This window comes from Python bivittatus, unplaced genomic scaffold, assembly GCF_059951505.1.
Source record: "Python bivittatus isolate LINGU-HERP-01145 unplaced genomic scaffold, Pbiv_v1 ctg000330_np1212, whole genome shotgun sequence".
NCBI classification, from domain to species: Eukaryota; Metazoa; Chordata; class Lepidosauria; order Squamata; family Pythonidae; genus Python; species Python bivittatus.
Window position 1 is genome coordinate 24,435,877 of NW_028277058.1, and position 17,956 is coordinate 24,453,832.

Genomic DNA, 17,956 nt, shown 5'->3' on the forward strand with positions numbered 1-17,956 from the left:
AACCCTGCCAAGACTTCAGTAGTTACAGAGAGTTGCAGGGTTCCCATCTTTGGTTCTATATGGGGTCGTTCTACCTTGTTCAGACTTGGTACACAATCTGGGGTTTCTCCTGGACTCACAGTTCCTGCCTGAACAGCAGGTGGCAACTTTGCACAACTGCATTTTGTGAGTCACTTGCACCCATTCCTGGGCCACAAGACCCTGCTCATTGTTACTCATGCCTTAGTCACCTCCCAATTGGACTACTGCAACAGAGGCTTCAGTTGGTACAGAATGCAGTGGGACAGGTAGTTATGTGTGTAACTCGTGCCCATGTAACGCTACTTGTTTTTCACTTTTATTACTGTTGACACATTACGTTCTTTGTATTCTAACCTCTTAGACAACATTAGATAACACATTCTGTGCACCAGTATATAACATATGAGCTGAAGCTAAGCTTGAATATTGCTGCTGAAACCAAATAATATATTTAAATTGGAATAGCTGCACATTGGTATCATGCATTTTATTAAAAAAAAAAGTTTATGATATGATTTTTGTTGACATTTTCTTGACCTTCAGTATATTCATTACTTCCTTTTTTTTCTCATTCTTGCAAATTTATGTTTTTAACTGAGGTCAAAAGATTTTAACTCATCCAAATTTCTTTTTTTATAGCTAAGCATCTGTGATTGTTAAGGTGAGGTATGAATAAATGCAGTGGTAGAAAAGATACAATAAACAAGAACTCAGCTCCATTTGTTGGTTTGTTTATAAAATCGAGGCAAAATAGCAGTCACTTAGGTTATTTATGACTCTGCAAGAGATGTACACTATCTATTACTTAAAGATTTAAAAAAAATGTATTCCAACTTCTTATTGTTTCAAATGTTTCTTGATCCTGAATTGTTCTTTGGACTCATCTGAAGGCAGCTTCAGAAATATAGCTGGTTGTACAAATGACTTCTGCATATATTAATATTACATGCAGTACTTGACAGAAATGAGAAGCTGTGGTTCTAGATGTTACCTACTAAAGTAGGTAATGGAAAGAATGTATCCTCAGATGACAGCTTCCATTATTTGTTGCAATGTGGTTGGTTTTGTGAAGAGCCTATAAAATGATTTTGATGCATCTCAACAAGCTTGCTGTATGTAACAGCATTCCCCCCAAGATTAAGATGGCTCCAACCCTGTTGGCCTTGCATAAGGCCTTGAAAACCTGGGTTTTTCTCCAGGGCCAGTCTATAAAATAACTCTGATTTGGAATATGTGATGGTTTAGCCTTGTTATCCTGTATTGTGATGTTTTGCGTGTTTTCTTTCATTTCTCTGTTATGTTTTTCACCATATGTCAATCATATAGAGTTAGCATTTGAGAGTTGGGTGGCCATATAAATCATTTTAATTAATTAAATAAATAAATAAATAAAACAAGGATGTTAGCATAACACACCCTTCAGGCACCCTCGCTGATCTCTATAAATACCCACAACAGGGTCACATCATCCTGGGCACAGAGAGAACTGCTCCTGTCTGTGCTCCTGCCCTCTGAAGATGCCGGTCACAGATGCTGGCAAAACGTTAGGAAACAAAACTTCCAGAACACGGCCACACAGCCTGGAAGACCCACACCAGCCATCGTATTCCGGCCATGAAAGCCTTCGACAATATAAGGATGTTAGCACTTTGGGGGGCTATGATTTTCTCCCTATCAATGTAATATGTCCTTTGAAGCCTTGATCAGCAATTCCAGTAGCCAGAAGATGCTTCTGATGCACGTGCCCAGCACATTGGAGTTTGCGCAGAAGTCACAGTGAACAAATAATGACACTTGGCTGTTTCACTTGCTCTTAGAAGTGAGGGCCCCACATTGTTTCACATAGAAATCTTCAGGGATACTTCACTCCAATGAAGGTTTGAGCAAAGTTATGTGCATCCCTAGTTTTAATAGCTTTCTATCAAACAAACAAATGGACCTTGGTAATGTGCTTAGCATCATATGACCAAAAACAAAGCCTCTGGAGAGTATGTTTGCAGGAACTCCTAAGTTGAACTGAACTCAGGCTTCTTTCACTCCATATTAGGTTAGGATTTGAGCTTACATCCTCAGAAATCTATCCAGTGTAAGAATAGCTTACTCTTATTTTTAGTTTTTAATATTATAAATATATCCATATAGGAGCATGTCCATGCTATAAAACTCAAGATTTTTTTTTAACTGAACTTGCTGTGAAAGATATGCTTCCATCTGATATCACACACATAGATACACATACTGTACATATGTACATTTATTTGGTTTATATTAAAGCTGAACATAAAATGCAGGAAATTTAGAGAGCATTTGTTGCCCTTGTTTTTAGCTATAATGAGTTAACATTATGTATGCTGCCTTGAGTTTCTCAACAAAAGGTAGTCTATGAAACAAACAAATAGATGTGAATTATAGTATATAAGTGATTTAAAAAAAAAATAGTTACATGTTGGCAGCAGTGGATATAGGAAAAGGTTGAGATCATGACAGCAATAGCTGTCAGTGGAAAGCTGGAGAGTGCATCTCTTAAATTAAACTTGAACTGTGAGCAAGTTCAGATCCTGGACAGGGGTCAATCTAATTTGGGTCTTATTCAAGGCTGGGAGAGTATCATTATTAGACAATCACACTTATTTGGTATGAAGCCTATACGTGACAGGTTCCTTAATTCTAAAAGACAGGAGATTAAATGCAGCTTGATCTGTTAGAGATAATTGGAAAAGCATATTAGCATTTGTGAGTAATTGTATTACTGTTATCCTATCTTCCTTTCCCCAATTATCACAGGCTGATTTATCTCTACCATCTCCTGTACTGTAATTCAAGAGTTGCTTGTTGATGAGGTTTATGGAAGATTTTCTGAAATATCTTGGGTGGCACTGATTGTTTCCATCTTTGCTTTCTATTATAATTAATGAACCTAACCATGGTTTAGGTTCATTCAGAATGAGCTGTTTATCTGAAAATAAAAGCAAACGTTTCTAATTACTTCCCCAGAACTACATCAGGAAGGGGGTGGGGGGGAATCATAAGAACTTGAGGCACCAGTTTAACGTTAGATCTGAAACAGTGTAGTATTATTTCCCTACAAGAAAAAAAGTATCTTCCCATTTAAATTAGTTCCATTCAGGAATACTTCCACCTATGTTTTTTTTAATTAATTAATTAATTATTTTTAAAATTTATTTATTTATTGGTTCAATGTCTCCCAAAACTTTGTTTCCAGATGTGCATAATAATCATTGCCATATTTTTTTCCTTTTTTATATTTTACAGCTAGATCATCTTATATTTTAAACTGATTTGGGGTTTTTTACAAAATGAACATGTGCCTACTTATATGTAAGTGTTTCTCTGTGCGTTTATTTAATAAAATAATTTATAAATGAACAAGGAAACCTTGTTATATACCTACTTATATATTGGACAGGTTTCTTCATCTGTATTGCCTTTGTTATATCTAATTGAAATATTATACATTTCAGCACTTTATTTTGGTTTTTGGAATTGATGTGGATCCAAAATCAAATCTAAGGGAGCAAAAGAAATCTCCTGTGTTATTTTGCTCTGCATTGAATCTGTAATGGATCTAATGGATAGGAAAGATTTCTTCTTATGATTTGGGTATAAAAGATGTATTACCTTGCTTCTGAATTTCTGGCCTCTGCTTTTTCAGCCTTGCCATACAGTTTCCAATTGCTTTTAAATTCCAAGGCAATCTCTTGATAATGTGAAATGCATTAACTAAACTTTAAATGCATATATAGCTTTAGGCAAGAGGGTTTTTAAAGATCAGACAAGGGCAACCTATTATTGCTTCTTTTCCCCTTACATAATAGAAGATAGATTACCTTTAACCTAGTTACAATCACCATATAATTGTACATAATTATGGAGAGGTATTAGTGTTTTATAATGCCTGACCCTCTGAAAAGAGCATCCTGTGAATTATTACATTTTTCAGTGAAAATAGCTCTGCTTTTGCCTACTTTGTTATATGGGAATAAGCACTGGATATGTCAGACAAGACCTAAAAATAAGCTGAATGCAGTAAGAATAGGATATTTAAAACAAATAGTTTTATTAGTAAAACAAAAGAGAGAGGGTCAAGAATGAATAAGAACTGGAGTGAATACAAAAGTGAGTGATTAGTATGAAATAAATACATTGAAGTGGTTTGTTCATAGGGAAAATGAAGGATGGTCAAATTGTCAAACACATGAAAGAAGAGTTAATAGATCTAGAGGAAGGAGACTATAGAAAAAGTCATGATTTAATGGAATTGATAAGATCCTGAAAAAGGAGAGATGAGAAGTTTAAAGAAAGACTGCGTGAAGCAGACATGATAGAAACAAAGACAATTTATAAGGATAGAAAGGTATGGAGAGGTTTAATAAATGTTATTGGTATAAAATTAGATTTAGTGATGTTTTCTTCTTATCTCATGCCTATAATTTCCTTGTCTTATTATTTCTCACTTTGAAAGGGAATAGAATATGTTCGGATATATGTATGTACGTGTGTGTGTGTGTATGATGAGTCTGGTGAGTGTCAAAGCCACTATCCTGGACAAAACCCAGAGCATACAGGAGTACAGCACTAAGATGGCACTCAAAGATGAGCTGCTGAGAGAACGCCTGAGGCAGCAGCAGGTATAGGAGGAAGTTCAAGCAGAGGAAGTGCCATGGCAAGACAAGCCCCTGCATGGGATAGCTGAGGTGGCTGACATTGGGAAATCCTACCAGTGGCTGGAAAGGGATGGACTAAAAGTTAGCACTGAGGCACTGATCATAGCAGGACAAGAACGGGCACTAAGCACCACATCCACAAAAGCAGGGTCTACCACTCTAGACAGGACCCAAGGTACCAACTGTGCAGAGAGGCCTCAGAGACAGTCCAACACATAGTAGCAGGGTGTAAGATGCAGACAGGAACAGCATACACTGAACAGCACAACCAAGGAGCTGGCATTGTATACAGGAACATCTGCACAGTGTATGGGCTAGACTCTCCCAAGTCCAGAGGGGAGATTCCACAGAAGGTCGTGGAGAATAACGACCTTAGAATAACTAAGATCTTGTGGGACTTCCAGATCCAGACAGACAGGCAGGTACTGGCCAATCAACCAGACATCGTGGTAGCAGACAAGGATCAGAAGACAGTGGTGGTGATAGATGTATCAGTGCCAAGTGACAGCAACATTAGGAAGAAGGAGTATGAGAAGCTGGAGAAGTACCAGGGCCTGAAGGAAGAACTAGAGAGGATGGGGAAAGTAAAGGCCAAAGTGGTCCCAGTGGTGGTAGGAGCACTCAGGGCTGTGACTCCTAAGCTGGGAGAATGGCTCCAACAGATCCCAGGAACAACATCAGAGCTCTCTGTCCAGAAGAATGCAGTGCTAGGAACAGCTAAGATACCACACAGAACTCTGAAACTCCCAGGCCTCTGGTAGAGGACCCGAGATTGAGGAAACACGTACCACACATACCATAGAGGTGGAAGGGGATTTTTATTTTTACTACTGCATTATTTTCACATAGGATCTTGCAACATGCTATCATTAATAGATTTTCCATGCTGTCAAAACTAATATTGATGACTCATTCATTTTAAATTAATTGTATTTTGCACAGTAGCTTGCATAAATGTAGAGACAATTAGAAATGAGATTGGATAAAAATTCAAAAGAAGCCGAGTAGCAAAATGGTATGAAATGCCATAATTAAAGCATAGCAAGCTGTTGGATAGAAGAATATGTGTATTCGAGAAAGTCACTGGGAATAGAACACACCAGCATGCAAATACTTTTGGAGGATTAATTCAATTGATTCTTTATTTTCTCTGCTTTTTCTAATGTAGCAAATCAACTTCTCTCTGTTTGGTTTAGGATATGAGGATATTAAACTCTTAATCCCCCCAGAAAGAAAGAAAAAAGGAAAGGAAAGATAAAAATTTAATTTCTAAATCAAGGCCTTTCTTAAAAATGAAGTTTTTAATCTTCCATCCTCAGTATCTTTAGCCAAGCTTCTGAAAGAGACAACTAATTGTATTCACTTGGAAACTGATGACTAAATAGTGGTACTTTCAACTGATAATAGTGATGTTTAGCTCTCTTTTCCTTCATCAGTCTAGCTTTCTTTGCTGGGGCAGGCTTGGCTTTGATAGATGTGTTTTCTAGAAATAGCTTAAAATGTTATGAATACTGCTAGAAAGATAAGGCTGGTAGATGATTCACTCAAATTATTATGGTCAGAATGATAAATCTGTCTCTCTTTAGATAGTTAATTGGCACAATTCTTACATATATACTTTGCTTTACAAACAAGTGCTCTAGCCATTTAGACCATCGCTAACACTAGTTTCAGCAAGTTGACAGATTCTTTATTCTAACAATCAGTCTATCATAGAAAAAAAGAATGAAGAGATTTTATTGAAGATACAGTCACAACTATAAAATGGGTTATGATTTCTCATTATTACCTGCCTGTATCACTTCCTACTTCTATCTCCATTGCCAACGTTTCTCCTTTTCCTCTAGACCCAATCCAAACAAATATACTAAGAAAGCAGTTCTTTCGGTGCATTTGTTTCAACTTTTTCTTTGTTCGTTTGTTTTTGTTCTTTTTCTTCCTTGTATTCTGTTTCTTTTTCAGTCTTGAAGTTTTGCTGTTCCAAAAAAAGCAAGGTATGAAACAACAATAAAATAATGATTTTGTTAGTAGTAATAGTAAGTATACTTTTTATTTTATAAAAGTACGAAAATCTTAAATATGATCCCTGGAGAAGGAGCTGGCATCTCACTCCATTATTCTGCCAAGAAAACCAAATGAATATTTGCATCCAGGAGAATGTGAATGTGAAACCAGAAGACAAGCCCCAGGTTGGAAAGTATCCAGTGAACTACTGGGAAAAAGGAGAGGGTGAGTATGAATACCGCTGCACTTATAATGTGGCTGGATTGAAATCCAAAGGACATCCATCTGCTGATATTCCTGGATGTGAAAAGAAAACTTGATGCTACAAAGTCATGTATTGCATTGGTACATGGAATATTTGAACCATGAGCCAAGGCAAAATTGAGGCTGGAGTAGAAATGTCAAGATTTGACACTGACATTCTGAGAATCAGCTATCTGAAATGGACTGGAATGGATCAGTTCACATCAGAGATTCTTAGATCTGCTGCTGCTGACAAGAAAACCATTGAAGAAATCAAGTAGCCGTTATTATTAAGGAAAGGATGTCAGTCAGTGCTTGGTTCAATCAAAACATGGTAGAATGATTTCAATTTGAGTCCAAGTCTGTGGTCAACCAAAGATGCATTGGAAATAAACGTTGAACAGTTGTATGGAACTTGCAACATCTTATCAATATAATATTTTTTTAAAAAAAATCCATATGATCATGTTGTGAAGGTAAAGAATATATTTAATGGATTAGATTAGATAAATAGAGTGCCTGAAGAACTCTGGATTGAAATGTTTGACCCAATTAAAGATCTAGCAAATGAAAATATCCTAAAAGCCAAAGAAGGCAAAATGGCTGTCTGCTGACACATTGAAACAGAAAGAACAAATGTTACAGAGACAGAGGAAGTTTGGCCAACTAAATCATCAGCTCCACAGAAGAGCAAGAAGAGACAAATAGTTGTAACAAAATAAGCAATGAAAAGAAACTGACAAGCAATGAAAGTAATAACAGAATGGGAATAGATTTATTTAAGAAAATTACAGAAAAAAAGGGAAGCTTTTATGCAAAAATGGGCACAATAAAATATAAAGAAAACAAGCATCTACTGGAAAAAGAAGATCTAAAAAAAACTGGTACAAATATATGGAAGAACTGTCCCCCCAAAAATGCCCTATCTATGACATATATGGTTTGATGCTCTACTAATAATAATAATAATTTACTACTTAAATATTTTGCTGTCCATTGGTTCACAAAAAGTCATAAGCAATTGGATTAAGCATAGTCCTAAGGACAAACAACTAAATGAGAATCTTCTGTTTTTATTATTTTTCTCTTTGCCTTTTATTAAGATGAATATGGATAGGAAAAGTGAAAAATATATTTCTCTGTCAAAATGTTAATCACTTGGAGCATTTTCCTAACAGAACAGTTGCTGGCTCAGTGGGTTTTAACTGACCTTTTCTTGTAAAGAAGAAAATTATTCTGGTGTGATCTATTAAAGCTTTGAAGTCATTTATGTTCTGTTCAGTGGGAGCAATTTTATGTATAAGGAAATTATCAAGCTGCTTAAAGCAGAAGGAGCAATTGAATTGATTGGCAATTGAATATTTGAAGGAAAGAAGTTAACCTCAGTGAACCTCCCAGTTGGCCATTCTAACAGTAGGTGGAAGTTTCCATCCAGTGTTTCCAGCAATTGACTAAACTAAATTATATCTAAAAATGAAAGTTAATCATAATAACAATAACATACTTCTGTGAAATAATCACCTCTAGAGAGACACTCCTCTGTTCCTTAATCTGGCAGGGATTTTCAATTATCTTTGAAAACTACGTGTTCATGGCTTTATATTGGCATATTAGCTTCCAAATGATTTTTTAACAGATTATAAAAACAGATGCAGCATACCATATTCTAATACTCACATTTGATAATATTTAATAATAATAATAATAATTTATTAAATGTATATGCCATGTGACTCTCAGAGACTCTGGAGAGTTTAGAGTTGTCAAAAACAAAGAACGATAGAAAGAAACAAAAACAGCACGAGACAGAAGAACAACGATGGCAAATAAAATAAATCCAAAGGGGAACAGAAAGGAACAAAGGGGCCTCAGTCATTCTCTCCAAAGGCCTGGGCGAAGAGCCAGGTCTTTAGGGCCCCTCGAAACACCAGCAGGGTAGGGGTACCAGCAAGGTGGGAGCATAATTTTTTTTTAATTATGGATTTGTACGTGGAATACATTTAAAAAATGCTACTAGATAGCTAAATTATCTATGTGGATTGTTCACGTTTGAATTTTCTTCTCATGAAGAAGCTTTTTATTTACAAAGGTTCTGTAGCCAGATACAGCTGTGGAGTCCTTGGTGCTCTCTGAGCTTGGTTGTTTGCTTGAAGACTTTTCATCACCCAGTTGGTAACATCATCAGTGCTAATGAGTGTGGGGTTTTCTGCCTGTTCCTATACAGTAACACTAGCAGTGCGAGCTAATGTATATAAACAGGGAGAAAACCCTAATTCCTAATTATCATTACTGAGCAGCATGAGGTGTCCTCCCCTTGTTCTTATCATTCCAGCCTCACATATACTTTTTTGCATTTAATAGAAAGCTTTTGTCATTTTACAACGGCTGTTTAATCTTTGTATGTTGTTCATCATAACCATAGAGAATTCTCATATATTTAGTTGAACTGTGAACTCATGGTGACATTTGGAAGAGGCTGTTGTGTCTATCTGGAAAACAGTTGCGTTGTTTGCTAAATTATGAATGATATTTTATCTTCCAAAACTGTTCAGTTTATTTCAGAACATAACAAGACTCAGCACAGTTCACTGTTTTCTGACAACAGAACTAATGATGTGCTGATTACTATCACAACTAATCTAATATTCGTGCTAAAAGGGTTGCTAATAATTTACAGCAGCAAGCAGTGAGCTAACAATTAACACATTTGTGGATGTAGAAAAATACAAATTTGAAATGAGTCAGGCATCAGCTGCCATATTGAGAAGTCATGAGTGCATTTTTCTATATGAAATTGGTATGGAATTAGTATATTTAGCATATTTGAAACAACTGTGAAAGTGTGATGGAAGGCACGAGTGGGGAGGATTCTGGTATGGAGCTTCAAGGTTACAGGGAGGGGGAGTGACATTCCAAGCATCTCCTCAGCCCCCAGCTGGACTGTGTGAAAGTAAGGAGGAAGAGACTTGAGTTGCTCTTGTTGGGGAATTAGAATTAGTCTGGCGAGATTCTGTCTATTAGGTGCAAGCTAATAAAGAAGCTGAGCTGATTTCCGGACTCTCTCGTGTGATTCTTGGGCTGAACCTGACAGAAAGAGCCAAAATAACTACAATCATCAAAAGATGAAAAAAGTAAAATTGAGAATCTAGCTCACCTGACTCTCAGATTGTTTGGTTTTTAGATATAGCCTCAGTATTATTGGAAGAATTGATTAATGTTTCTGTATTATTAAGTTAAATGAAAATGTATGCCCACAATCCAAACTATTACCCAAATCTAATTCCTATTATAAGCAATAAGATCTAGATTGATAGGATGATGCATTATTACATTACCTTATGCTGAGTTTGGGCACAGAACTTTATTTCTAAGTTCAATTCAGTGATGATGTTTGAGCAGGATTAATATTGAGATATTTTTACAGGCAAAATCTTCCATGTTTATACACTTTAAAAATCTAATTATTGAAACATAATGCACCAATTTCACCTGCAAAGAGATTAAGGTTTTACAAGTTTTTAATTAAATAAATGTATATTTGCAGATATTTTCCACATATTGTTTTCTCATTGTTACAGATGTGGGAAAGGCTCCAGTTACAAATCCTGAAAAATTTAATGTGAATTTGCCACTATTTATTAACAAGTATAATATCACAGGTGCTGATAAGAAATAAGAGCAGAATCCTTTTCAAGTTGTTGCTTCATACTCAGGATATAACAAAGCCATTCATGTACTTTGAATTCATGTACTTTGAGATCCCTTGTTTTCTTAACTGAATAACATAGGGGTCACTGTTTTACAAAAGTTTTTTTTGAAAATAAGTGGTTTAATCTTTGGTTTTAAGCAGTACACTTGATAGACTCTTATTAATGTATATCTACTTACAGTTCCCTTTGCTTTGTTGCAGCAAGAGAAGCTAGGTGACATCTGTTTCTCTCTCCGCTATGTGCCTACTGCTGGCAAGCTGACTGTTGTCATCTTAGAAGCAAAGAATCTGAAGAAGATGGACGTGGGAGGCTTATCAGGTAAGCTGATGGCAGTAAGCATATAGTAGTAACTCTGCTAGATTTGCTTTTTAGTAATGGGGCTGTGCAAGCTTCCAGTTCGATTCAAAGAGGTGCTTCGGAACATGCAAGAGCATAAACACAGCACCTGTCTGCACCTCATTGAAGCTGCACATGTTACACTTCACTCCCACACATTCCAAAACACCTCTTCCAAATAAAAGTTGAAGCACTGCATAGTGTTTTCTTAGAATATGAGAGTTATCGCTAATATGCAGGAGTGAAACGGATATGCAGTATATGACAGTTAAATCAGCAATGTGAGTTTTGAATGGGGGTGCATATACATCAGGTCTATTCTTTCCTAATCCCTCACCTGTGCTTATCATGAGTAGCACAAAAGTTAGACCCAGTGCTTTGGCTGATTGCTGCAATCTGTTGCAGTACTGAAGAACACAATCAAGAAATGGTAAAATGTTGTGCTCTGAAATACAGTTGCCTAAGATTGAATAGAAGGCTTACCGTGGTCATCTGTCACAGTGCCAGTGTTGCATAGGAATTTTTCACTGGGTTGGTTTAATGTCTTGCCTTTAGCACTTCTAGTAGGCAGATATAAAGTAGTTCCTCTTTCTCAACATATTGTCCCTGTAACACTAGGGGGACAGAGAGGGTGGCATATTCTTCTATATTGTCACACATTGCTATTTTACAGGAATATTCATTCCAATTTTATCACACCCATTTTAGTGTATATGGAAGGCAGGGTGCTGGAATTTTATGTATATATGTAGCACTGGGCCTTATGTATATAGCTCTGGGTCTAACTTCTGTGCTGCTCATAATAAGGGCAGATGAGGGATTAGGAAGAAACAGATCTAATATACATAAAATCACATAAAATTCCAGCACCACTCAGAGTCGCAGAGTGACTAAATTTGAAATATAACTAAATATAAAATAAATGAAATATTATCTTGCTGTCTGATCAATGTCCAGCCATTTCCACTAAAGTGGTCATGTATGCTTTACATACATGCATAGCATAGTTATGCATAGTATAGTTATGTCCAGCACTATAGGATAGCAGTTTATGTGTTTGGGGAATGCTGGGATACATGAATATTAGCAAAATTTTAATCATAAAGCTAGAATAGAAGGTGTTTGTGTACAAAACATGTCATTGTTTTTATAAGTATTACAATAATGATCATGTTTCCTATGAGGATCTGATTGACTGAATAGTCAAATGACCACACAGATGCATGCTTAGGTGATCCATATCTTTCTGTTCTAGAAGTATACACATACACACATACACACACACACACACCCCTAGAAAACCATTTTTTTAAAAAAAAAACTTTGTAGTAAAAATCTGTAATTCAAGTGACATCCTCTTTATAACATCAAACTTGTTATTCTAAAGCAAGAGCAAGAATTAATCAATGTAGCATTACAAAATTTCAGAATAGTCTTTTGCCTTGCCATATCCTGAATTGTCAGATATTATACAAGAGTAGGAAAGATAGGAAGTGTAAATAGGACACCTGAAGTAGGAACTAGCACATCGCCCAAGAAAATTGGAATTGTGGTGTGTGTATATGTACATTTTCAATATATATTTTCTCAGAAGAGCATCCTTTTCATGTCAGCCTTCTCCCCTAATAATGAAGTCATTCCTTAGCAACCAGGAGTTCACTTTTGGAGATCTTCATGAAAGTTACCATGGGTCAACTGCAAGGTCTTATATATAGAAGAGGGAGGGAATAAGGAGATTATTTCATTATACTTTTGCACAAGGATGCAAAATTGCTTTTTTCAGTTTTTCTACTTAGCAGGTTGTAAATCATGATAGAGATGAAGAATTCAGTCTGAACTTAAACTAAATATTAGCCACACATTTGGCAGTGCTTACTGTCACCAAAGGAATCCATTATCAGCAGAAGAAAATAGAGTTGTGTCAGCGTGTATCTGTAAGTGGGAAGACATGAAAGAATATGAAAAAATGGATGTGAAATGAATCTGATGTTTTGCGAAAGTTCCAAATGAAAAGGGACAAAAAATTGTAGAAAAAAAGTGTGGAGTACATTGGAAACACAGCAGGGGATTATATTCTGCTTATGAAGATAGAGATGACACATTCTCCTCCCACACCCAATTCTTATTATTTAAGTAGAATTGTTAGCCTCCTGGGCAATGTCAACAAAGCACAGTACCAAGGCATTCTTGGCTCTGCACATGCTAAAATATTAAGCAGGGTAGCATATAAAATACATCCTGAAAGTGAAGCTCATTGTATCCCGAAGACTTCTATTCAGATGTTATGCCTGAGTATGTCTATACAAGTAAGAGGGATTGGAGCTGCCCTCACATTTGGCCAGAAACTTGCATTGTGGTTCCTGATTTTACAAAGGATTTTGTTTGCATTCAAGTCAATGTGAGTATGCTCCTTTGGCAAGTCTCCTTATTTAATACAAGAAAGTTTGAGACGTAGGTGTGGGGTAACGTTGTTGGTACACATAAGCTCATCTTCTTCCTGAGTGTGATAGCAAAAGAAAGCAAATATTATCACCACTTACTGCTATTATCTCCACTTACAAAAAGAATATGTATGTTATTAATCACAGTAAATCATAAATCCTGGGTTACCACAAAACTATCCTCAAGAATGGCAAAGTAGCTTTTAAATCTAGAGAAGAAATCACTAGGTAAGAAGGAATTCAAACACCCAAGTTAGAAAGTACCTGCAACAGTAGATTTTTATCATTATTATAACACCAGGAGTGTCAAAGGACATGAACAAGTCTTTCTACCACTCCACAAACATCATCACATCGTTCCGTTGCATCCCTTCCCCTCTGAAAAAAATCATCCTTAACATATAATGAACCTAGAAGGCTCTGAAAAGACTAATTTGCTTCACCTGATCCTGACAATCAAAACCCTAAAAAACATTCAAACCAGGACAGAAATAAAGCATCTTTCAGTATGCCCTGTTTCCCACTGTCTTTGTTATTTATCTCTGAACTCCCGTTTAAGACTGCATTTGATTTCCAAAGGAGTTAAAAGTAAACAAATATCCACATCAGCATGAAACAAACCCTCCCTAGCTGCATAATCTCTTTTTTCATTCCCCATAATACCTATGTGTGCTGGGGCCCAACAGAAATTAATTTAAAACAACAATTACAATTATGTGCTTAGAAACCAAATAATATTCACTAGATTGTTTTTTATATCCCACTTCTCCAGTACAGACAAAGAATCAAGTAATATTACTGTTCCTTCAACTGGCCATCCCAAATCCATTCCAAAACTAATAACCTCGTTGTTAACTCAAATAACGTAATTGGAAGCCACTCTGACAAATGGAAGTCCTACAAATTCTAAAGGTAGGAATAAAAAGCTGTACTAACTTTCCACCAGGTGCCTTGAACTGTCAATGTAGCTTGAACAGTATTGACTCCAGTGCTGAGATATACTCTAATGGTTTTAGATCCTAAAGGCCAAAGGTATTTATTTATTTAACAAATTTATATGGCCGCCCATCTCATATAATGACTCTGGACAGCTAACCATTAAAAAATAAAAATAAAAACAAGATTAAACAACCAAAATTCAAAAACCAACATCAGTAACATAAAATAGCTGCCAAGGACATTCATAACATCCCACATTCAACTTAACCATGAAATGGGCTCACCCATACTGCCAGGGTCCCAGGCTAGATGACAAAACCAAGTTTTTAATGCCTTACAAAATATGTCTTCTTTCCCTCCATAGAATTTATATCCAGCATCATAAATTCCCTACAAAAGGAAGAAAGGTGTCTTCCTATGATTATATGGAAATTCCCAACACTCAGGAGTGAATTCTTCCTACTTCTTGTAGAGTTCTTAAATTCTCAAAAGTCTACATATAAATTTATTCCTAAAATGTATCTCAATCTATTCCATAAAGACCGATCCAAAGCTTTCCTTGTCAAATTTATAGGCCAGTTGCCTGTAATTCTCTGCATAACTCTGTAACATTTGGTAACCTAGGCTCCATAAATCAGCCTCAAAGGCTTAATTAATTAACAGTGATTTTGAAGCTAATGCATGTACTTGATAGCTACAGTATATCCTAGCATAGGCCTAATAAACAGAACAGCACTTACTGGCCCACTGAATATTTCCTAAAAATACTCCATAACAGTTTCTTTTGAGGTTTGCATCTGTTAATCACATATAAGATACTAGTTTTCCTAGTCAGTTTTAAATTAAAATATATATTCCAACATAAAGCTACTTAGCATTTTCATCCACTGTTTATAGTTAATTTTAACTGTTCTAGACCCTAACTATCCTAGCCAATGAAAATTGGAAACTCCATGAATCTCCCTAGTCTTTTAATTTAATTAAAGCTTCATTTAATTTGCTCATAGCAATGTCCATTTTCCTATTTCTAACCCATATAACACAATCATCTCCATATGGGCTTACCTCTACAAGTGGGCGAATTTAAAGCAGGTCAATTATTATTATGTTAATGAGTATAGACATATATATAATATATATATTATTAATATATATATATATATATATATATTATTAATAATATATATATTATTATATAACCACTTCCGAAACACCTTGCCTTGAAAACTGCAAAGGACTCGTCCAAAAGCAGTCACTGCAGAGTCGGTAACGACTGAGTGCAGATAAAAAAAAAAAAATGAGTATAGAACAAAACATACTGTATTTCCCTGGTTCAGGCAGTGCATTACCTACTCAAATTTGTAATGTTACATCATTTAGTAAATCTTAAGTATCCAATAATATATTTCTTTGCAGTCATGTTTGGATTAATTTATAAAATAAACTAACATTCCATAGATAGCATACTTCTTTTTGAGTATCCAGTAACACAGTTACCTTTAAAACAAGTTCATCCCTTTCCTCCCAAACTAGAAAGCAATTAGCAATCCCCTAGGACCTGATACGTTACAGATAATCAACAGTAGAAGAAATGTTTCCAAATTCTTCCTGTCTTGCTTTGTAGGAGAACATGACAACCTGAGGGCTAGTAATCTAGTGTTTCATCACCCCAGCACTGCTCTGAAAATATGTTCAGATCCTTCCAGTTGATGATGGTCTAAGGCTCCAACTCCAGACAATCAAGTCCCAGATGGTAACAGAGAAAAGGATCTTCTGTATATCTTTGTTGCCATCAAGTGGTCTTCTGGATTATTTTTACTAATAGCCCTGAATAGATCCATTTTGAAATAGATCCAGAGTGTTCCATTTTAGCAGTAAATACATTCATGTCTTACATTTAATTAAAGTACATCAGATGAAAGCTCAAAACAAATCAACCCCACTACTTACACAAACTATTTACTACTGTTGATGAAAATGATCTCTACAAGCAAAAAATGCCCCTTTGGAAATAAATTACCTGTTTAATCTTTAATTAAATTGAACACCTGGACTCCATTAGCTAATATAATCCAACAGCTAATATGCATTGTCTCTGACATGGAAGATAAAGTGATTTGCTGCAACAGACAGATTCAGATAGAGAACAGGAATCTTCAGACTTTTCCTCCAAACTGAAACTGAGTACAGACGTAGCTTTATTTAAGCTACATTTTTCTTTAAATTTGTTTAAGAATAAGTGAAAGGAGCCTAATCTTTTGGTTCAAGAATTCAGCATACTCCAGGTCAGATCCCTGTTTCTGTCTACAGCTAATAGCTGATCCATTTTTCATTGGCATGGTGTTGACAGAGTAAATTCCAGGTGCAAGGTCTTGATCTATATTAAGACCATGGCAGGAGTCAAATGGATTTTTAAAAAGTATAGACTAAAAAAAAAAAAAGTATCCATACTTACCTTACCATTTTTTAACAAAGATATACCTGCTAGTTACATCTTTAAGTAACATGTAATTTGATCCTATAGATTCAAATTTAATAGCATAATAAGATTGCATAGGCCTGTGTTTTCTGTAATTTTAAATACAGTGTTAGCCATGTATCATGGGATCTCAAATCCATAGGCAAAGCAGATATGTCCCTTGTGCCACATAAGTGGTAGAAGGAACTACCATTACTTTAATCCAGCCAGAAACCCCACTGAGAAAATTGGAAACTGCATTTTATGAATTAAAATGTCTGGATAGATGCCAGGCACCAGTAGGCTTCCCCTGTTCTCTATATAACTACTGGGTCTTCTTAGCTCCCCACTTGGACAACTTCACGTAGAGATGACCTACTATAGGTCATATGAAGGTTCATGTAAAGGACAACCTTCTGTTTGAAAGCCTATTCTAATTTGATTTAAAATTTAAAACAAAATAGCTTAAGACAATAGATGTGATGGAATGTATCTACGAAGAAGAGAGTGATGTGGTGGATAGCAACAGAGAGCAAGGCTATCAGGAAGGAGGGGGTGCATTGCAGGGAGGGAAAGGAGACAAAAGACAACACAGTCCACAGGGGAAGTGTGGGAAGCATAAGAGGTTCAGGATAGCCACTCCCTAGAATCTCCCAGGGTCTATCCACTAATTGCAGTAGTATATATTTAGTCTGGCAAGATTCTGTCTATACAGTGTAAGCAATAAATGAAATGAATTTGGATGAACTGTTTCTTGGACTGAGCCTGACAGTAGAACAACACCTTTTCAACAAATAACACCTGCACAGGCTAAAAAGAAATATTACTCACCTGGCTGCAGTTTTCTCTATTTCTCCCTTATTTCTATTTACAGTGCAAGAATTATCTCATCCATACATATAAATTACCATATGAAAATTAACACACATCAGTGGCATGACATTTTTAACACTGATTCTTTAAGTACTTGCTCAACTTTTCCCAGAGTTCTTATTACCTCTACCTTTTGCAGGTCAGTCATTTTTTCATGGTATTTGTTGGAAGTTCACCTTGTGGCTTTCATTTTCAGATGATAATCTTAGCCATCCTGCATGTGTGCCACCAACTTGCAGAGAACTG

At 35.9% G+C, this 17,956-nt stretch overlaps 1 protein-coding gene across 1 annotated transcript in view; it reads left to right on the top strand.

Annotated features, from left to right (window-relative positions):
• Nucleotides 1-17,956, top strand: part of SYT1 (synaptotagmin 1) — a 177,744-nt gene that overhangs the window by 112,398 nt on the left and 47,390 nt on the right. Inside the window, exon 7 of the mRNA XM_088141845.1 lies at nt 10,864-10,981. Within this exon, the coding sequence (XP_087997971.1) occupies nt 10,864-10,981 (118 nt within the window). The remainder of the gene's footprint in view (nt 1-10,863; nt 10,982-17,956) is intronic.